This window comes from Chamaea fasciata, unplaced genomic scaffold (genome assembly GCF_029207755.1).
Source record: "Chamaea fasciata isolate MVZ Bird 193981 ecotype frontalis unplaced genomic scaffold, bChaFas1.0.hap1 SCAF_20, whole genome shotgun sequence".
Classification (NCBI taxonomy): Eukaryota; Metazoa; Chordata; class Aves; order Passeriformes; family Sylviidae; genus Chamaea; species Chamaea fasciata.
This window is the reverse complement of record NW_027094105.1, coordinates 3,790,538-3,812,240: the sequence shown is the minus strand read 5'-3', so window position 1 is coordinate 3,812,240 and position 21,703 is coordinate 3,790,538. Positions and strand designations below refer to the sequence as shown.

The 21,703-nt window shown below is 50.9% G+C and overlaps 1 protein-coding gene across 2 annotated transcripts in view; it reads left to right on the top strand.

Moving 5' to 3' along the window:
- Positions 1-12,916: 12,916 nt before the first annotated feature.
- The window catches only part of ASTN2 (astrotactin 2), a 318,226-nt gene continuing 309,439 nt past the window's right edge, over positions 12,917-21,703 (top strand). The window contains exon 1 of one of the 2 annotated variants that reach the window (XM_066201587.1): positions 12,917-13,277. In XM_066201587.1, coding sequence (XP_066057684.1) covers positions 12,917-13,277 — 361 coding nt within the window. The remainder of the gene's footprint in view (positions 13,278-21,703) is intronic. The other variant, XM_066201588.1, reaches the window with a different exon arrangement.

The following is a 21,703-nucleotide window of genomic DNA, read 5'->3' as shown; positions in this document are numbered from 1 at the left end:
CAAACACAAAACAAAACAAACAAACAAACAACAACAACAACAAAACCCACAACCTTCCAGAAAATTTAGGAAAATGTGTTGTCAGATCCATATGATTAAAAAATCAGGGGTTTTTCTTTCAGTTAGGGAAAAAAAGATATATACTTAAATTCAGTCAAAAGAAGTGAGACATATATTATTCTTACTGAGAGTAATTGTGCCTATAAACACATTCAAGACTTCAAAGCAAACCGAACCGAGGACAGGAAATCAGGCTGCGGAAGGTGTTTGTTACTCGTGTTCCCTTTTGTTGCTGTAAAGCTTGGGTGATTCCTTAAACGTTTGAGATGACAAGTGCTGTGCATCTGTGAGAGCATTCCCTGCTCCTCCTCCTCCCTGCACGGGATTTGTGGCTGGGGAGATGCTCCAGGTACGACACAGCAAGGTCAGGTGGTGCTGCTGCAGCCAGGAACGGATATGAAAAGAATATTTTTGTTAATTGGGGAGTTATCCTCAGTCAAGAGGCACCTCTGTAAACGTTGTTAGGGGAAAAAAAAAAGGACAATAACTTCTTTAATGGCTGCTCAAGTTTCAAGGCTCTCCTTAAGAATTAACTAAATTAAAATCTGTTTGGGGAGCTGGAAGGTTTCTATACATGAAAGGGAAGGTTGTCTGGGCTTATTGGAAACAGAATTTCAGTCACTATTAAACTCTGGTGAAATTGGAAGAATTACTCAGAAAGGTGACAGAATAAATGAAAAAAAAAACTCTTAAAATGCTCTGAGAATTTCCCAGAGCAGCTGTGGCTGCCCCTGGATCCCTGGAAGTGCCCAAGGCCAGGTTGGATGGGACTTGGAGCAACCTGGGACAGTGGGAGGTGTCCCTGCCCGTGGCAGGGGGGTTGGAATGAGAGACATTTCAGATCCCTTCCAACCCAAATCATTCCCTGTTTCTCTTTTAAGGGGATATCAGATGCTTTTACAGCTCATAATACTGAGAGTTTATCCAGAAAACACCAAACTGGTTAGAATTTCTTTCTTGCAATTGAGAGACTGCCCAAACTTTAGTCACAGTGTAAGACTCTGATTTTATTCAGATATAAATATCTTGTGTTTTATATTTTTATATATATATATATATATATATAGTTTATATGTATATATAAATATCTTGTTATTTTCTTTGATGTGCCTTTCTTAAGGAGCATCTCGCTATTGTTTATTTCAGTTTGTTTCAAATAAGTGACTTAAGTATTTTTACACTGGATTCACAGGTTTTACTTAAGATTATTCATGTTTCTGATTATCAGCTATTTAGGTTATCCTTAAAATACCAAAATAGGATTTACAAGTTTCCCCCTGCTTACAAATAAACAAGCCATGTCTGTGCCTTGTTTTTTATCTACCATTAAAACAAGATTACAACTCATTTTTGGAAGGAGGTACTTAGATCCCCTCCAAGGGTAAATCCACTCTTACCATATATAATCGCTGTTACAAAGTGTCCTCAGAGGGAAGTGCAGTGGAGACTGTAACGGGAATAATGATCATTAATTGTTTATGATTTCCTCTGGTTTAGAGTTTGCTTTTGCTTGCTTTGGCAATAAAATAGCCACAAATCATTCGCTAAAATTGTTGTGTTTGCTTTTTATTGTCTTTATTTTAAAGACAGCTGTTGAGGATGGGGTGAAAAGTAGCATCACAACTTCATACTGCCATGAAAGGCAAATTTAGAGATGCTGCCCTCCCTGTGGCTATTGCTTTTAGCAGTGTCTAAAGCAAAGCCCAGCAGCTGGAGACATCACCTCTAGTCCCAGCCTGAAAGGTCTCCTCTCCCTGCTCCTGGGAAAATGGAATATTCAACACCTACAGCGTAAAACCCTTCCCCTGCTGATGGAGTGAATGTCAAGGAGTGATGTCACTTATCACATCGGTGAGACCCTCAAATCCAGAGGGCCCAGAGCCCCAGGATTCTGCAAAGGCACAGCTGACCCTCCCAAAGCCTGCCCATGCTGTGTTAGGAGAGCAATCCTTGGGAGTGACTGATCTTCCTCAGCAGAGGCGGAATTACAGTCACCATCTGCCAGTGGTACACACGTGGCCTCTCCAGTGGTGACAGGGCAGGGACACTTAATGGGCTCTCAGAGCCTGAACAGCCCCACCTGAGCCACCATCAGAGGAGATATTTGACCCCAGACTGAGTGCCTGCACCTCCCTGGGGCTGTCTCTGCACTTGTCACGGCTGTGCTGCTGTCTGTGTCCCACCCAGTGGCCTCGTGGATGGATGTCGGGTCTGCCTGTCCCTGCAAACCTCCCCAGTGCTGTGGGTTCTCAGCAGCTGGCCCTGCTCGGGCTGGGCTGGGAGTGCCAGCAGCTCCTCAGCTCCTGGCCCTGAGGGAGAAGCAGCCCGTGTGGCACCTGGATTTTGGGGCCAGAAGTGCAATTTGTATGGCTGCTTATTGACCAAGAAGGGCTGGGTGGGCAGGGGAGGCAAAATCAGCAGTACTGTAACCCCTGGGTGGGGGCTGAGCCAGGCAGGAGTCCCCAGGTGGGCTCTTTGTCCCAGGTTGATGCTGCACACTGGAACTGAACCCTCCAGGTCACCTCCTCATGCCCAGCCTTTCTCCAAGGCAGGATGTGTCCTTCAAGGTGGGTCATGGTGACCTCCAAAAGCATTGGGCTGGTTTATTCCTGGGAATGGTCACAGCCCCAAGCCTAAGAGAGCTCCAGGACTGTTTGGACAATGCTTGGGCACACGGTGAGATTGTTGGGTGTCCTGTGCAGGGCCAGGAGTTGGGTCTGACAATTCCTGTGGCTCCAAGTCAGGGTATTCCATGATTCTGGGGCCACAAGTTCTCCCTAAAGCTGTCTATTAATCCAGGTTCCTCCTGCTGTGCTCCTTCTCCGTCTGCAGGCACCAGCCTTGCCTTGGGGGTGTATGGGGCAGGGGGACGCTCCATCACAGCAAAGCAATTCCCAACCTGCAATCTGCTGTCCTGTGCGGCAGCAGAGAGAGCCAGGAGAGGCGATGCTGCGTGTTTGGGTTTGGTTTTTGTTTGGTTTCTTTTTTGTTTGTTTGTTTGGTTTTTTTTATACATATGATTCAAGGGCTTGAGGGGTGAAATGATCGTCTGCAAACTCCGTTTCTCCGCGCTGCAAACCCCTGCTCGTGCCTCACCGCCTTCCTCCCCCTCCTTTGTGCTCCCTTTGCTCCTCTGCGGCTCCGCTGCTCTTCCCGGAGCTGCTGACAGCGCCGATCCCTGCGGAAATCTGCTGCTCCGGCAGCCTCTGCCCCTGCACCCAGCCGGGAGGGCTGCAGGAGCATCTCCTACGGCCGGAGCGAGGTGGGAAAGCTCGCAGCTCCCAGCTGTTTGCACTGCTGCACCGAGCGGGGTGTGCAAATATTCCCTCTGGGCAGCGCTGGGGGCCCGGGGGGTGCCCGGGGCAGGGCATTTTGCTGTTTGCTGGGCGCTCTTGGCAGCTCAGCCCGGCTCCCAGGGCTGCTCCGTGCGGGCTCGGGGTAAATAAACAAGCGGGTGCGTTCCAGCGATGCGAGCCGCCAGCCTGCGCGCCCGATCATATTTCTGAAAGATGCCAACAGAGGGCATCCGCTGCCAGGCACAGCCTGAAAATTCCTGCTGCATCCCCCGTTCCTGGCTCCACATAAAGAGCATCTCAGCGTTGTTTTTTTTCTTTTTTTTTCTTCCCCCCCCCCTTTTTTTTTCTTCTTTTTTAACCCTCTCCCACTTAGGCTCAGGTTCAGCTTTGTCAGAGGTTTTTTTAAGTAGGTGGGCTTGTTCGCTGAGTCGTTCTCCTTTTGGGGAAGGGAAACAATAATCCACAGCTGCAGTGCCTGGGTCAAGGCAAGGCTTTGATAATTAGAGTCTAAGGGCTCCCCACGGCCTGGCAGAGCAACAGCCAGGTTCAAAGTGAAGGTTGATGCTCTGTTGTCCTGTGTGCAGCTGTAAACAAAGCCAGAAGCACTGCTGTGCTGGTGTCGGAGAAGAGCAGGAGGTTTCATAATGAATGTCCTGGCTTTGGTGGATTTAAATAGTCAGTTTTATTTATAGGTGCTTATTCCTGGTGTCGAATCTCCTTGTTTCATGTCTCTGTGGACAGCCAAAAAGAAATGGAACTTCTGAAGCCTGCTGCTCCCTCTGGTAAACACATAGTGGTGTTTGGGCTGTGGGGCAGCTCACCCTGGGCACATTATCACTCTGATTTTGTGAAGACCTCACACCCAAACATCTGAGATGTCCAAAGGCCAGGGAGCCTGTCTGATGGCAAGATCATTGTTGTATGAATCCAGTTTTGATGGGACAGCAAAGGTCCTGAGAGGAGGAGTGGTGTTAGGCAGGGCTGGTGTGAGGGTGGGAGGGAACTCCACACATAAAACCAGGAGACGGAATTGTGCCTCCACGAGGGTGAGAAACAAGGGCCAGTCTGAGCTGGGTGAGGGCTTAGTCTGAAGGGACGATTCCAAGTGATAGTTTTCACTGGAAATAAACTAAGGGTAAGACTGATATTCTGCTGCCCTTAGTTGTGTATTTCTTGTGAATCAGCCCAGATGGAGCAGAACATTTTTGGGATCCAGCTGAACCTCAGCAGGGAAGGGATGCTGATTACTGGGCTCTCAGAAGTATGTTCTTTGTACACAAAATGGGGCAAACCCCTAAAAAGTCAGAATGGTCGGAAGGTCTGCCCAGGATAGCCATCAGTGCTTGGGAAAGACCAGTCTCTGCCTGATGAAACTTAAGCTGTGCCATGTTTAGCCTCATCCAGTAGCTGTTCTATGTCTGATTCAGCTCTTACTGTGGGAATATGCACATTTTACCTTCCAAAAAGTGCATGCATTTTCAATAGTGAAGCTTGACATACATAAACATGCTCCTTATAGGAAAGGTGTTCACTCTCTTTAATCATTTAACCAGAGTTTCCCAACTGGCCACCAAAAAAAAACCCCTGGTCTGTATGTACAGGTCATCTCTACTTCCTATTATACAATGAGAAAGGGCCAGTAACATCCAGTCGAATTTGATTTATGGAGTGCCATAGAGATTTAAGAAATTTATGATTTGATTAATCCATCCCATATATCTTTTTCCTTATTACCGGTAATTCGTGCCATACATCAAACCCTCCTGAGCAGGAATTTGGCACGGATCAGGCAACCAGTATTCCCAAAGGGTTAAATTCTGTGGTGAACCAACCAGAAAATAAACTATTATTTATTATATGGTTATATAGTTAAAGATGCAACCAGCAGTCCTAGGGTCTGCCTTACCCAAGATCTGTTCTCGTTCACCCAGGGAGAATTTAGGACAGGTAGGATGTGCAGAACAGCACTGCTGGGGAGTTAGGGGCAGGCCAGTGGGGAAAATACTGTCAAAATTCCAGTGTGCCAGGGTGGTCATGGTAGTAAATGAACAGGCACCTGCAGTGCTCCTAAAATATATATATCGAGCCAAATGATGGGCTGACCAGTGGTCTGGATGACCAGTAGGACTGCCTGGAAAAATCTTCTCAGGGCCGGCTGTGGAGCTGGGCCCTGCTGACAATCCCTGTTTTCCCTCAGAGGGAGGTGGGGACTTGGCATAGGGCATGGAAAGCAAATCAACTAATTAACTCAATGAGGGAATATGGAATAGCGTGCCTTGGATTGGATGAAGATGTGACCTGTGGCTGTAGATGCTTCTGCTTCTGGTAAACAAGTTTTCTGTTTTTCCTGTAACACTATTGACATTTTAAAATGATCAGAATATTTCAGAGCACATTTAACCAGACAGAGTACTGGATTTCAATACAGTCAACTCCAGAAAGCAAAAGGTGGGTCCTAAATTACCTTCAAAATCATAACAATTTAAAAAGTGGAATCATTTCTCATCTGCCTTGTGTTTTTTCCAGCTACTCCAGGTCACCCAGCTGGCCTCCCCGGAGAAGGAGGAGGCAGAGGGGTGAATCCTGCTGGAGGAGGCAGCACGCACACACCTGACAGCCCTGGAGCACATTCCCTGTGCAGGAGCCAGGTGTGTGAGCTCCCCCTGCCTGGCCCTGCCCCGGGGGCCCGAGGGTCCCTCTCCCCAGCCCCTGCAGCCCTTGATCTCTGCTGATGGGGAGTGGGGATGCCACTGAGCAGGAGCCCCAGCCGTGTTTTGCAGCCAGGACTCCCGTTTGGGATCAGAGAGAGTCGAGTGTGGTTTCACCCAGAAGCCTTTAATAATGTCTCAGCTCAGTTAAGCTGCCCACAATTTCATCCAGCCACCTCCTTCAGAAAAGCCCTGCATCTTCATTACCTTCCCCTTGAGCCATCTGGTCTCCCAACCTGACCTTTTTAAGAAAGATTGGTTAAAAAAACTGGAGCAGTCCCTGAACAGAAGACCTTGTGTGTCACGTTTAAGCCCAGAGCAAATTTTTATGTCCAAGCTATGAAACCTTGAAAATAAAGATTTATAATTGAGATTCTGGCTGAAGCAGAGTGAACAGAGATGGTCTAATTAAATTCTGTGGTGGTTATAATTAACCGATTTATTCATTTATTACCCTTTATGCAGCTCATGCAGGCCCAACCATTGCCATTTGTTTATGAGGAATGTGTTACCTGCCTGCTTGGCTCGGGCTCTGGCAGCCAGGCCCGTGGTGATGCTCTGGAGGGGCTGATGGTTCAGCACCAGCAGGTCTGAACTGATGGATTCTTTTTCAGAAGCCAACACAGCTCCTGAATGAATCAGCTGGGAAGGACCAGGGGGGAAAGCAAAGACTCAGGATTCTGCTTTGGGCTCCTTTGCAGAGTTGCCAGGGGACTTTGATCAAATGTGATGGTTTGGGAGAAAAAGGAGGTTTGGGGGTTTTTTTAAGAGCAGAGTGGCTCTCTGGTGTCAAACACACCTGGGACAGTGGCACTGAACCCCTGCTGTGCATGAGGAAGGGCTGCAGGAATATCCACACTGACATGTGTGGATTTCTGCCTTCCCTCCTTCAGCGTGGAAATGGCACTTCCAAAGCCATAACACAGATAACTACTCACACATCCTTTGGGAGAGCCTCATCTGACTAAAAGCCTGTCTGGCGTTTCCAGAACGGAGCTGTTTCTTTTCACCCAAGACTCATTTCACTTCACTTTCTTGCAGCCATCATGAGATTTAAAAAAAAAAAAAAAAAAAAAAAAAAAAAAAAATCAACCAGAGATTATTTTTCATGAAAGTTTAATGAGGCACTGTCCCCTTCCTATGCCTGTGTGAGCAAACCTTGATGAGCATGTAGGGCCTGAACACGGAGCAGAAACCATCTGCTTGAGAGGCAAGAGGTGCAGGGAATGCCTTTTCTGGCTGGCACCTCTGTACCTGGGCAGGCTGTCCTGCCTGCAGCTCAGCCCCGGGCTCCCTCAGCCCATCCATCTCCCAGGCAGTGAAAGCCAACACCACCCCCCTCCTTCCCCTCCCCGTGCTGCTCCTTAATATTTCATGCATCAAAGAAGTTTCACTTGTAATGCAAAAACTGATTAATTAAGTAGAGTGCAAGAGTTACATGCATTGAAGGTTTCTTTCATCTTGGCAAGCAGAGGAGGCACACTGGAGGCTGCTGCTGCTCATGGAGTTGTGTCAGAGGGCAGGCAGTGATGGAGTGGTTTGGGGTGCTGAAGGAGGGGATGGGAAAGTCTCATTCCTTGGACTCTGGCTCAAGCAACAGGCTGCTCTCCACTTTTCCTTGGGTTCTCCCTTTCTCTGTCAGTGCTGTCGACAGCCAGGCTGGCCTGTGCCTGGCAGTGGGGCTGTTTGGGAGGGGGATTGTTGCAGGTGCCTGCCTGACTCCAACCTCGGGGTGTGCAAGGTCCCTTTCCAGTGTGGCTTTGGTCCTGGACATGCCCAAGACCCTGCTGCTACCACACACATGAAATGTCTGGCTGAAACACCAGCGAGCCCCAGGGGAGGTATAAAGAGGCAGGCAGTGCGGGATGTCAGAGGAGGACACCTAGAAAATGCCATGGGCACCTGAGCACAGCCTTCCCCGGGTGAGGCAGGCTGTTGGTTGTAGCCCAAAATGCTGAACAGCCTTTCCTTGCTGGTCAAATGATGCAGCTCCCTGTTCCCACTCCAGGCCCTTCTGAACAGAATCCGGGGGCTGTTTCCCAGCTCACAGCTGGTGCTTCACAGCTCTCCTGTAAAAGGCAGGAACCAACTACTTGTACCTGAGGAGGGAGGAGGAAATTCAGCCTCTCCTGGCTGCCAAAGCAGGGAGGCTAAAGCTGGCAGAGTGTCCCCTCAGGGCACTTCTCTGGGAGTGGTCAGGAGGCTCCGTTTTGCTGCTGTGTCAGGACGAAGCGTCTCCTGCAGCTCTGAGCACAGCGAGGGGCCCGCTGCCGCGCTGTTAGCCCAGCAGCAAGAACCGAACTGCAAAGGGCACTTTGCGCACCCCCTCCTCTCTCAGGAGGGATTTCTTGGAATTGCTGACCCAGCCTGCCTGCTGTGCTGCTCGTGAGAGCTGGCAAAAGCACAGCTTGAGCCCTGTGGTCACCGACCACAGTCAGGGACCGTGCGGCCGGGGACCAGAATTTGTACACTACAGCCTGGAAACAAAATTAATTCTGTGCCATTTACTTCACAATATAAAATAAATAAATAAATAAATAAAATCTTTCTTACTCCTTCAGCAGAGTTATTGATGCTGATGTGACCCTGGCAGGGTGAAATATAAACCACTGATTACATCAGAGCTCTACCAGTGACTTTCTCCTCTGATTGCAAGCAGCAGGGTTTGCGACATACAGGCATTACAAACACAAATTGCTCTCTGTATTGTAAATACAGAGTGCATTTTAATGATCCCTGCTGTATGTACATGCTTTTAGTAATAGGGCCAATTGAAAACCACTTCAGAAAGCTGCTATTGGTATCTTTGCAATAACCTCCTCATCTATGCCAGCCAATAAAAGGTGCATTAGTTCTGGGTGTCCAGAAATACAGCTTACAGGATTGAAAGTCAAAGAATGCTTCATCTGTGACCCTTTAAATGAGAATTACTTTTTTTTTTCCCCCTTCACTATCCATTTTAAACTTAGATCATACAGAAACTTTAAGCACTTTCCAGCAAAATGTCTTCTCAAAGCTCTCCACAGAGGCACAAAATCCTGGGTTTGCCTCAATCCTACTTGGGGTACTGTCATGAAGAAGGAAATAACCCTGGGGCTGAACTGCTCCGCTCGGGACTAAGAAATAAATTGAATGTCTCAAAGCTCCTGCTAAAAATCCGCTCAGGTAAAAATCAGGCCTGGATGTGGGCAGAGAGAGGCATAAGGCACAGAGAGGCATAGCCAAGGTTCCTGGTTTGGATGACACACAACAGATGCTCTGTCTTCTCCTAGAGGCTGCTCCACCCGGGAACAGCCCACTGTTGCCTCTCAGGCGTGGAGAAGCTCCCAGCTCCTACTGAGAACGTTTCTGCTTCCTGTGTGGAAACCCCCACGCTTGGGACCAGTACAGATATAATTCCCACAGCCCTCAGTATCTCTTTTTATCCTTTATGGCAGCAACTAATCGTTTCCGTGCATTCCTGTATGTGAGAGAGGAATAAAAAAGAAAAAAAAAACCAAAACCAACAAAACAGATTGAGGGAAAAAAGAAGGGATTTGCCCCCAAGCTGCACACTCAGCAGCTGAGGTGAGAATGGAGCTGGTGCCTCCTGACAACCCGTCAGGTCCCCCATCTCACCCTGCCCAGATGGGTCTTGTCAGTGCAATGCATTTTCACTTGTAAGATGATTTCCATTTCCACCCGGTGTTTTTGCTGGGAACGGCAGTTTTTTGCTGGTTTCTTGGCCCCAATGCGATCGAAATTGACGGTCAGGCAGGCGCTGGAGTCCCCAAGGAAAGGCTGGATACATGAAGCATAAGAAAAAGATATTAAAAATAGGCCTCATTTAGAAACAGCAATCTGGGTTATGGGCTATGCAATCGGCTTGAAAATCCACAGTTTGCTCAGATTTAAAGTGTCTCCAAATTAGCAAGTTAGACAAACTTCTGTAAGCGTTCCTAGAATATTTTTTCAGCAAGTGAAACTCTCAGAACCCTGTTCGTGCCATTTACTTTCGTGCTGTAAAAGGGGGAGGGTGTGGTAGTAGAAACCCGTTACCTCGGTTTAAAGCAGGATTAACACATTCTCCTTTGCGAATATTATTGATGGTTTTCAAACAGTGAAGTTCTGTCTTTAGCTCAATTCTTTGGAAGGAAAAAGCAGGTGGAATCCTTTTCTCTCCAAAATGAGAGCGGAGATTTGCATTTACACAGGGAAGGATCCAGACTAAAGGGAAGCTGAATGTGCCCATTTGCAGGCAGTGGTTTCCCCTTGATCAGCGTGTCTGTGCTTGTACAGGAGGACTTGAGAAAATCTCAGTGTGCTGCTCAGCAGAGAGTTGTTGGCAGAACTTTGTGAATCTAAAAATGTAAGGCAAGATAGGATGGAATGATGTACACAGAGCTGCCGGACCTCTGTTTTGTCATATCTCAGGACTTGCCTGGAGTCAGGCAGTCTGCAGCAAAGCAGAGTGTGAGACACACTCAACCTGTGTCTCCTGACCTTTGCTTTCCAGCTCTAAGCCCTGGAAAACACTCACCTCAATGCTCGATGGTCAGGGAAAATCTGGATGCACCTAAAACATGTCCTGCCCGCCAATCCAGCTGGATCCTCAGCAAACTGAGAGAAGAAACCACATTGCTCAGAGCTGTGACAGCAGCTGTGGGTTTCTCTAGATCCCCTTCCTAGCCCAAGGACAGCACCTCACCAAAATCTCATGGTACTTGACAGCAAAAAATTCTCTATTGATGGCAAATGGATGTAGTTGTGCAGCAAGTGGCTACAAGGAGATAGAAGAAACAGGGATGGGGCCTCAAAGAGAAAGAGATGTATTTCGTTTTCAGGATTTACGGTTCTAAAGCAATATTTAAAATTTACTTCTTTTGTATTCGTATTGGGTACTCACGTGTCACTTTGTGTATAGATGCTGTGCTGGTTCTTTACACTCTTTGACTAGAAGAAATTGAAGAAATAAGAAAGAGAAAGGAGCACATGTACCAATAACAGCCTGAGATAGTCCAAAATGTACTCTTCTCTCCCAAAAGAAAAAAAAAAAAAAAAAAAAAAAAAAAAAAAAAAGAAAAAAGAAAGAAAAAAAAAAAGGGGGAAAAGAAAAGAAACTTTTCCCGTAGTGTTACACTTTTCAAACAAACACCTGACAGGGCTGCATTTTTGTCTGATTTTTTTTTTTTTTTCCATCATGCCTAGAAACTTCACCCCTCCAACTTAGACAGAGCCGGGGCCCCACATTTAATGTTTTGCAACAGGTTGCCTGTTTTGCTGGTGAGCACTTTTTGCTTTCTCTCTGTTCCTGTAGCTGGAAACAGTCACTGTTCTCACACCACGGCGGGGCTGCAGCTTGTTAAGGTTGGAAGCTGGAGCTGGGAATGGCCCCTGGGAACGGGGCTGGAGCTGTTTGTTTGCTGGATTTCGTGTTCATTGCCATTCTGCCCTTGTTGTGGTTTTAACATTTGATGACCTAGGTATCTCAGAAGGCTGTTTTGCCTCAAAAGGCATGTGATGAATTGCTCTTAATTAGCTTGTGAAAATAATATAAGCCTGAGCATTAAGCGTGCTTTGTTAGGGTTTTGACATCTTCTTTTATATGTACATCTACAAATAAAATCAGGTAGATTAGCAGTCACCAGGAAATTGTTGTTGTGAGTCACTGACTCACAGCTCCTGTAAGCTGTCTCTCCTTGTCTTTGTTAGTCATGCCCTACTGTGGGCAGGAGTTCAGGGCTCTAGGGTCAAATGTGCTTATTCTTGTCTGTAGGGACAGGGTGTGCTGTCAAATCCACATAATTCCAGTTGCAAGAGGCAGGTGGCTCCACCGCAGCTCCAGCCAGAGTGTGAGAGAAACCACGGCGGTGAAGCTCACCTGGTTTTGTCTTCAAGCACAAACTCCAACCTTCAGGTGGCACCGAGGCATCCATGTGATGGAGGGATAGAGGGATATGAGATCAGACCTCAGGGTCATTTATCCTTCTGGGCCCCATTTAGATGATGGTTGGGAAACACCAAATCTAAAATCTTTGCTCTAGATCACAAGCTTGTCTCCTCCAGGTTTGCCATTGCAAGGCATCCCCGTGTGCCTTGGATGCTGGAGCTGCCTATTCACTTAGGAGAGGGCAATAATTAGTGAAAGCTTTCAGGAAAGTCATTCCTGTGCTCTTGCAGCCTGGTAGTTCTCTGAAAGGAAGGAACAGCCTGAGGAAAGAGTGGCAATGAACTGGATTGGGGGGAGAGGTGGGAGGGACAGCGGGATTTTCATAAAAGCACAGAATTCTAGAATGATTTGGATTGGAAGGGACCTTAAAGACCACCCAGTTCCACCCCTCAACCATGGACAGGGTCTTCAACTATCCCAGGTTTCTCCAAGCCCTGTCCAGCCTGGCCTTGGACAGTTCCAGGGATCCAGGAGCATCCACAGCTCCTCTGGGCCACCTGTGCCAGCGACTCGCCCTCCTCACAGAGAAGAACGTCTCCCATTTAGGACCCCATTTAACCCTTCCCTCCATCACTTCCAAGCCATCCCCGCTGCCCTGTGGTTCCGTGCCCTTGCCAGAGCCCCTCTTTCTCCTCCAGCCCTCCCAGCCGCGCGGGTCGGCAGCGGCGGAGATGCGGGAGCGGCGCGGCCGCGGCAGCAGCAGGCGGGGAGGGGAAGCGGCGGCGGGGTCGGTGCCGGTGCCGAGCGCATCTCTCCGATCGGGGAGCGGAGCGGGGCGGGCGGAGGGTCCGCGGGGAGCGGCGGCGGGGCCGGGGCGGGGCGGGGGGCGGGCCCGGGCGGTGGCGGCGGCGGCGGCGGGGCTGGGGCGGCTCAGAGCGCCCGGCTCCGCTCGCCTCCCGCTCCTGCGCCTGGCTCCGGCCGGCATGGCCGCTCCGCCGCGCCGCCGGGCCGCCGCTCCACCCCCGCTGCCGCCGGTGGTGCCGCCGGTGCTGCTGCTGCTGCTGCTGCTGCTGCTGCCGCCGCCCGCGGTGCCGCTCGGCGGCGGGCCCGGCGCGGCGGCGTCGCGGGAGCCCCCCGGCCCCTGCCGGGTGAAGACGGTGACGGTGTCCACGCTGCCGGTGCTCCGCGAGAACGACATCAGCTGGAGCGGAGCCCCGCCGCCCGCCGCCGCCGCCGCCGCCGCCGCCGAGTCCCGCCTGCTGCTCTTCGTCCGCAGCGAGCTGCCCGGCCGCGTCGCCGTGCAAGACGATCTGGACAACACCGAGCTGCCCTTCTTCACCCTCGGTAGGGCCCCGCGCCGCTTCCCGCCCCGTCCCGTCCCGTCCCGCATCCCGCCCCGCCATCCCGGAGCATCCCCGGAGCATCTGACGCCCGCCGTGCCGGTTCTGTGTCCGCCCTCCCCGCTCCGCGGGCAGCTCGATGTGTTTTGGGGCTTTCTAACCCTGCCCCTGTGCTGCATCCTGGTTTTTGGGTTGGCTTTTTTGATTTTTTGTTTTTTGGGTTTTTTTTTTTGCCTTTCCTGCCGGGGAGGGATTTTTTAGCAGGGCCTGAGGCTGCCGCCGCTGCCAGCCCCGGGAGGAGGAGAGCATTCCCCGAGAGGAGGAGGAGAGCATCCCCGCGCAGGCTGGAAGTGATGGGGGCTGCCTCGTGTGCTCCAAGTTGAGCTCTGAGCCCCGAGGAGGTGCCGCCGAGCGTGGCAGAGCGGGAGGGGCTGTGTTTTTTTCTAGCCAAAGCCTGATTTTATAAATGCTTCGTGTTAATTCTCGAAGCTCGATCTCGCTTCACGCACAACTCCAGCGCCCGGGTCTGTGCGAACGCTGCAGACTTTCCTCCGCTCTCAGCTTTGTGGGGAGGGGGATGGGAATAGAAATAATTCTGTGGTCGTACTTCGGTCCTGATGCCGGACCCTGTTGTTTCGGGTGGGGTGCCCAAGCTGCCTCTTGCCACTTTTGCCCGTTTCTGTGCCGTAATCAGCCAGTCCCCCGAGAGAACTGCTCCGAATGTCACCTGGGCAGTGCGGTGTTTACTCTGCCAGGTCACCGGAGGGTTTTTGTTGATCTTTGCTTTATCCATCAGCTGTCCTGTTCTTGGACATCCAAACCCAGGATTATTTGAGTGCCTGCTTAACTCGGGTCTCAGGTATCTCTTGACACTCGGGTTTGTGGCTTCCAGCGCAGCTCTCTGTGTGCCTCAGGTGTGTCGAGCTGTGCCCATGTCCAGACTCACTGGGGGCGGCTGACCCCGAGTCCCTTCCCATACCTCGTGGGGTGATTGCCTTTCACTGGGTGCAATGAGCAGGAGTAGGGAAATGCCTGTCTGTGTCCCCAGTCCTGTCATTTTACCTTGCGTGAAGCTTTGCTGTAGCAAACGCCCTAATAAATAAGTTGGTGATACTTCCCGAGGCTCCTGGGCTCCAGCTTTGCAGTTTCCTTAGACACGGTTGGTCAACTGCAAAAATCCGAAACAAACCAACTACTCTGTTTCCACTAACGAAAGTGACAAATCAGAGGTTTGATGCAGCGGGAATGACGTTTACCATACCGTGCTTAAAAGTAACAAGAAGTTTCATGGTTCACTGAGTTAATTTTCAGATTAGAGTACAGTTTCTTCAGGGACTGGGTGTGAATTGCGCACTGATCTAAATATATCAGATAGCAAAGAAACCCCTCTGTGTGAGCTTAGATAATAGCTCAAGTTGGAGGAGAGAAATTTGTCTTGATAGATCAGAGGCACGATCTTGTGTATAGCAAATCCTATTTCTGTGAGTGCCTGCCAGTAAAGAGACCATGTTTTCATCTAAAATTTTCCTTTACTTGCCTGGCATATTGGTTATGTGTGTACTCATGAATATGAAGCACATCTTGTGCAAATCTGTGGGTGATTTCCTGCCCCTTCATCAACAGAAGACCCCAAAACATCCCCTCCTGTTCCCCTGGACTCACAGGCGTCAGGCAGATTGGAAGATAAACGGAGGCTGTGCCCATGGTGGGATGGCTTCATCATGGTCCTGGAATTAATCAGTCCGTTGCCTCCAGAGAAGGTAAAACACTTGTCCTTCCCCAAGGTCTAGCTCATGAATTGCTGTGAATGTTCTGATATTTCAAATTTGTTGCATTTCTCCCCGTCTCCTGGTGTGGCAACTGTCTCTCTCACAGTTAACTCTTCTCTGGGTGAGGGCTGTGGAGGATTTCTGCTGGCTGGTTTTCCCAGTGCAGGAATTAAAGCTGTAGCTTTCTGTGGTGTTTTTTTTCCCCCTCTCCATCCTTTTCTAACTTCCTTGATGGTTGGGAACCGGAGAGCAGCTGCTGCCTCGTAATGGGCTCTTGGAGGTGAAAATCACGTTACATGCGGGAGGGCTTGGGAGTGACACGGAGGCAGAAATTTCTCTTTGGCAGAATCTTTGCAGGTCCTTATCTTTAGCTGATTTCTGGTGATTGTATCTCTTTATGCGTGTTGCTGGACATGTTTAGTGGCTGTCTGGGCATGAGCTCAGGAGGACACGTAAGAGCTGACGTCCTGCCGGCTGCAAATGTGTTGAGGACTCCTGAATGTCCTGGAGTGCAGGATCTTGCTGTGAGCAAAGATCACTTTCTGGCCTCAGCAGGGTAAGGATGGGGTAGGATGACCTCCTAAAGCACACAGCCAACCTGACTGGCATCCTGGAGGGGTTTTTAAAAGGAAAAAAAAAAAAAAGATTAAATAAAAAAGAAAAGGTAGCATAAAGCTGGCGGAGCTGAGACATGGTGCTGGTGCTACTGACTCTGAAGTGAAATAAGTTGAGAAAAAATTGAGGCCACTCCATTCTGCAGGGCTCAAAAGTCTCTCCAGGCCAGGAGGCAGGAAAGAAAATGCTGCTTTACTTGGAGGCAATGAGTTTAAGCAGCCAGGGCTGTACTCCTGGGTCTGCTCAGCAGCTCCCAGCTCAGTAAATCTCCCAGTGCTGCAGTGGTTCCTGTGCTGCTCCTCACTCCTTGCCATTTAAACAAGGGTGGGCAATCTGTAGCTAAAGGCTGGCACATGCCAGAGCCTTGTCTGCAGTGGTGTGAAACTTAAACTCATGGAATCATGTAGGTTGGGAAAGATCTTTAAGATCATCAAGCCTAACTGTAAACCTAACACTGCCAAATCCACCACTAAACTATGTCCCAAAGTGCCACATCCTCCAGGGAGATGCCCTGAATTGGTGGCTGGCACAAAGCACATGGAGTGCTCTGTGTCCCTTTTCTTTAAAGGATTCCTCCTTCCAAGGATGAAACAGCTTTATCTGTTCCCTGACAATATGAGATTTTATTCTCTTAAGTGCATAAAGCGAGAGCTTCCAGTGTAGCATCCCTGCCTGCGGGGCTGCCTGGTCTGCAGGAGCCGCTGCAAGGCTGAGACAGAGGAGAAATCAGCACCAGGAAACATCCACACAGCCGGGCCTGGGCCCAGGGCACGCTGGCAACATCAGGAGCAGCAGCAACAGGAGCAGCAGCAGCAACAGCAGCAGCAGCTAATCGTGGAAGGCAGGAGCCCACTAGGGGGTGGTGGGTACCTGGGGATGCTCCACAGCAGCTCCTCTGTGTGCCCAGGGAGTACCAGGGATACTCCACAGCAGCTCCTCTGTGTGCTCAGGGGGTACCAGGGATACTCCACAGCAGCTCCTCTGTGTGCCCAGGGAGTACCAGGGATACTCCACAGCAGCTCCTCTGTGTGCCCAGGGGGTACCAGGGATGCTCCTCCACAGGAGGGTACCTGGGGATGCTCCATACCCTCCCCCTGTGTCCATGTGGGCACTCTGGGATGCTGGACAGCAGCTCCAGCTCTTTGTGCCTCAGTGGGCACTCTGCACCTGCAGGCAGGTGGGGAGCCCAGGGTGGGATGGCTTCATCCTCTCCCAACAAAGGTAGAAAACTTGGATTCTTTGTGCATCCCTCCTGGGCTGCAGCGGGGACCTGCTGCTGAAACACCCACTGGCAGCTCCCTGTGCTCGGTGTCCCTCCTCCAGTGGGGTGTCACAGCTTCTGTGTTTCCTACGCCTGGGTTTATTTTTTCCCTCCTGCGTTGGAGACAAGAAGGATGCTTCTCCCACTACCCCCCAGTTACGTTACTATAAAATTACTCAGCAAAGCCCAGTGGTGGCAGGAAATGACAAATGTAAGTGCCACCAGTGCATTATGAATTGCTGTGCCTCCCCTTTCCTGAAAAAGCATCCTGCCCTTTCCTTAACCTTGGACACTACTGATGCTTTGTGGCTTTTTCTCCCCCCTGTAATTCTCCTAGAGTTACTCTGGCAAACGGTGCAGCCTATCACTGACTTTACCCTTGCACAGTGAGGTCTCTCTGAGGCACAGATCTTGATTCAGTCAGCAACCATGTGTTCCCTACAGAAGCTGCTCCTCCACGGTGTAGCCAGCTCTGAGTGCAATTCAGGGAATGAGGCAGTTTGCTTCCGAGCTAATTTAGAGGAGCTCTGTCTATGTGTGAGCAGGTTTATATAGAGGAGAGAGAAGGGAAGAGGCAGACCAATTTTCACCACTGCTCTTACCCTGTAGTGGCTTACATAAGAACAGTTTACTACACACTTCTCATAAATGGCTTTAATGGATGCTGTTTGACGCCGTCTGCCGTGCTTCAAAGTGCTTTGTTTTGGTGGTTGTCACAAAACAGGCTCGTGTGTCTGCATTCCTGGTGTCCCCCTGTGGCCCCTGTGTGGGGCTGATGGATGATTGTTGCCTGCTCTTCCAGCTCCTCAGCAGTTCAGTGCCACTTCTTTCTTAACTCTTCCCAAAGTCATCTTGTAACTTGGTCTTCTCCTCTTCAGGCCAGGAGTGTTGAGCCTTGAAGGAACACCTGGATGTGACACTCAGGGCTCTGGGCTGGGTGACAACGTGGTGGGGATCAGTCACAGGTTAGACTCGATTATCTTGGAGGCCTTTTCCAACCTTAATCATTCTGATTTTCTGTTATTACATTGAAATAAGGGAAAGGACTCAGTTTCCTATGGGCTGATTGTATTTATTGCTGTTCCTAGAAATGCTTGAGCAGGGTTTTGCCACCCTCATTTTGGTCACCAACTCCTGTTAGTGCAGAGTGGGTGGCGAGGCTGAAGGGTCACCTGGGGAGTGCGGGTGTGACTGCAGCTTACTGCTGCTGCTGTTCAGAAGTGCCCTTCCCTGCTCTGAGCTGCTCTGTGGGGTCTGGAGCAGCACTGTGTGGGTGCAGAGTGTCCCCAGTGTGTGACTCCATCATCGGGGCTTGGCATCTGAAAGTGGGGTTGTCTGCAGAAAAGCTGATTAGCAAAGTCTGGTTTCTGCACCTCCCTTTGCATTAACTGCCTCCTGCTAGGCTTGAGATGCCTGGAGTATCAGCTCAGAGGTTTCGTTAATCAAGTGTTAGTTTTTGTTTGTTTGTTTGTTTGGTTTGGTTTGGTTTTTTGTTGTTGTTGTTTGTTTTTTTTTCTCCTCTTTATATTGCTTCCGTCCCCCAGCTAATCCAATGGGTAAAGAGTCATATCAGCCACCCCAAAAGCCTCAGTGAGATGCTGTGGTAAGGACGAGACAGGTTGGTGGGCACCCTGGGACAGAGGCAGATGTAGACCTGGCAGTGGGGCTGCTTCCCTGCCCCTCCATTCCCATCCACAGCTGTGTGTGGTCTGGGCTCTGGGCCAGGTCCCTGGTGGTGGGGGCTGCCTGGGGAGGGTGTAGGAAAGAGGAAAACCTGGCAGCAATTTCTTCCCCCTCCTTGTATAACTATGTGATTACTCCAGCTTTCCAAGATGTTGGATTTTATAGCTGGGAAGAGGAGGCAGAGCCCAGCTCGGGGTGGATGTGGATGCTGAGCTGCAGGTCTGCAAGCACTGTAACCCCCAGAAAGGCTGTGGGCAAAAGATGCCAAGGAAAATGGGTCAGGCCTGAGGCCATCCCTTCCCTCCCCAGAGGCAAGGTAGACATGGCTTGTCCAGCACAGTGGGGTGGGCACTTGACAGGGATTTTGCTTCAACTCGGGCATTTTCTGGGCTGAATATCCCAGTTAAAGCTGGGAATGTGTAGCTGAGAGCAGGCAGTGCTCGGGGAGCTGCTGCTTTCCAAGAGTACCCGCGTTGACCAGCTAGTGGCAACAGAAGATTAACTATGGAGGGAGAGAGGAGCTGGTTGCTGCAGCTGAGCTGCCACGGGAGGAGGCTGGTGGCTGGGGATCTCCTCTGCTCCCCCTTCCTCCCAGCTGATTTTCTATGATGCCTGGTGTGCCACAGGCTTTTGTTGATCTTTTTTTTTTGGGAAGAAATAATGAGCTTTTATTCAGAATTATGCAGAGAGCTTGCAGTCCTCCGCGGGGAATGGTGTGGTGAATGACCTCCGAGTGCCACCGCGCAGATGGATGCTACCTCCAAAACTTGCTGCCTGTTCCCTCCTAAGCCCTGAAAGTGAGAAGCTCAGCTGTGTGATGGGCCATCCTTTGTGCTGCCTCGGTGACACGGTGCTGATGTGTGGTGTTGGCTGGCTGTGAAACAGGGCTGAGCCCTTGGGCTTTCCTGGCGTGACAGGAGCTCAGGCATGAGGCTGGACGGGACAGCGGGAGAACAGATTGGTGCCATGTGTGGGAATGGTGAGGTATTGATCTTATGCTGCTTTGACACACGTTTGCAGGTGCAGGTGGCTTGAGAAACGCCTGCCATCACACCAAAATGCCATATAAAGTGTGGGGCAGGCTGGGATTGGAGCTGAAAGAAAAGAAGGTGCCTCAATCGATGCCTTTCATAATCTGAAATGTCCACAGTACAGCCCGTGCCCGGGTGTCCTCCTCCTGTAGCACCCGTTTGAAATGGGGAATGACGACCCTCGGCCTGTGTCCCCAGTCCTGCCCCATCACTACCTGTGGGGAGCGTGATGGCATCGAGCAGAGACGGTTCTTGTGCACAACCAGCTCCAGAAATGGGGCCACTTAAAAGAATTGAATGCTTGTGCTGCTGCTCGGGTCTCAGCTAATGCAGTTAAGGTTTCCAGTGTCCAGACAGTATGGAGACACTTAATGGTATTGAAGAGGCAGAATGGCAGAGGGGACGAGCAGTGATCTTGGCTGCCTGCATCTGCACCGGCTGGGTGAGGCTTTCTGGTTGTCTCCTGGGAAGGGGGAAAGTGGGGAAGAAAATCGCAGAGTAAATGTTTTGGCCCACTGTTCCCTTTGGGAGCCCTCCCCATTGGCCCTGCAGGAAGCAGTGCTCTTGAATGCTTCAGAGCATCCTGCTGCATGTCAGGGGGAAGAAGGGATTCCTTGCAGGGGGAGGTCGGGCTGTGGCTGCCTGTGAGAAGATGGGGCAGACAAGATTCGGAGCCAGAGCTCTGCCTGTGGGTGCAGGTGGCTGGTGGGGAGGGGGCAGAAGCATCAGTCTTCTCTATTTCACATTATTTGCCCCCCAACACTCCTGCGCTCCTTTCTCTGTGCTTTCACCTCTCCTGTCTTAGCGGAAGACAAAGTCTGTAGGAAACCTCGACTAGCTTTGAAAGCAGCAGCAAAAGGGGAGAAATTTTCCATTAGCAGCATCAGCAGTATAAGGGATTTTTTCCCAGTCACCTGGTAACTGCTGTATTTAGGAAGATTACTGGGCTAATGGTGCTGCTCCCAGGCATATGCATGGGAGGGAGTGATCCTTGTCAGGCGAGGGAGGCAAGGGCTGGTCACACACAGGGAGATCGGCTGCTAAAGGTCAGCTGTGCAGGGAGAGGACGCGTGGGGCCGGGCACCTCCTGTGCTCCATCATCTGCTCCTCCAGAGCCGGGGAATGGCACAGAAGTGGCACTGCCAGCTGCACTCAGGGGCTGCAGCGGGGCAGAGAGCTCCCCGGGGCTGGGCACTTGCACATCCTCGAGCGGAGGAGGGAACGTCTGGCTCCAGCCTGGTTTGGGGCCAGGCTGGGGGTTTTAGTGCACGGTGCCTTTGTTTCTCTGGGATGGGATGTGTCTGTGGGGGGGCACTGCCCTGCCTCTGCTGTGGGCTCACTGCAGAGGTGAGCCCATCCTCCCACAGCCCCAGCTCTGTATAACTGGGGTGCAAGTTCTGAGGACCCCAGCTCTGCTCCCAGCCATGACCAGGCTCACAAGAGCTCAGCTGTGCTTCTGCCTTTGAGGCTTGGGTTCTTTTTCCTTTTTTCCCTCCCTTTTTTCTCTCTAGGGCAGTGGGGTGGCCTCGCCTGTGGCTGGGTCCCTGCCCTGGCTATGCTGTGTGACCTGGGCTCCCTGGCCAGCCCCGGGGCTCCTGCCTGCCCAGGCACTTGCCTAACCTGAGCTGCCATTCCCGAGTGTGCCTGGGGCTGTCCCAAGGCCATTCACAGCCCAGATCCTTCCCTTGCTGCTCTCTGTGATTCTCCAGCAATCGGCATTTCAGGGAGCATAACACGTCCCTAAACTGTTGGATCGAGTGGCAGAATATCGGAGTTGGCAACAGCATAGGAATGTTTTTGTTCTCTCAAGCTAAGTGCTCAGTCCCATCAGTTTCCTGCTGCAGTGCTCCCATGCCAGGGTGGGGGGCACGGGGTGGTCTGTGTGTGTGTGGACGGAAGGGGGGGCTGGAGCAGAGGGTGTTCCCTGCAGCCCCGGACCAGGATCTGCTGCTCATCCACCCTGGCCAGAAAAGCCTCTCCGCAGCTCACTCTTGCTGTAGATGTTGCTTTTGCTACCAGGGGGCCTGATGAGATAAAAGCTGGGGCCACTGAGCTGATGAATTCCTCGTGC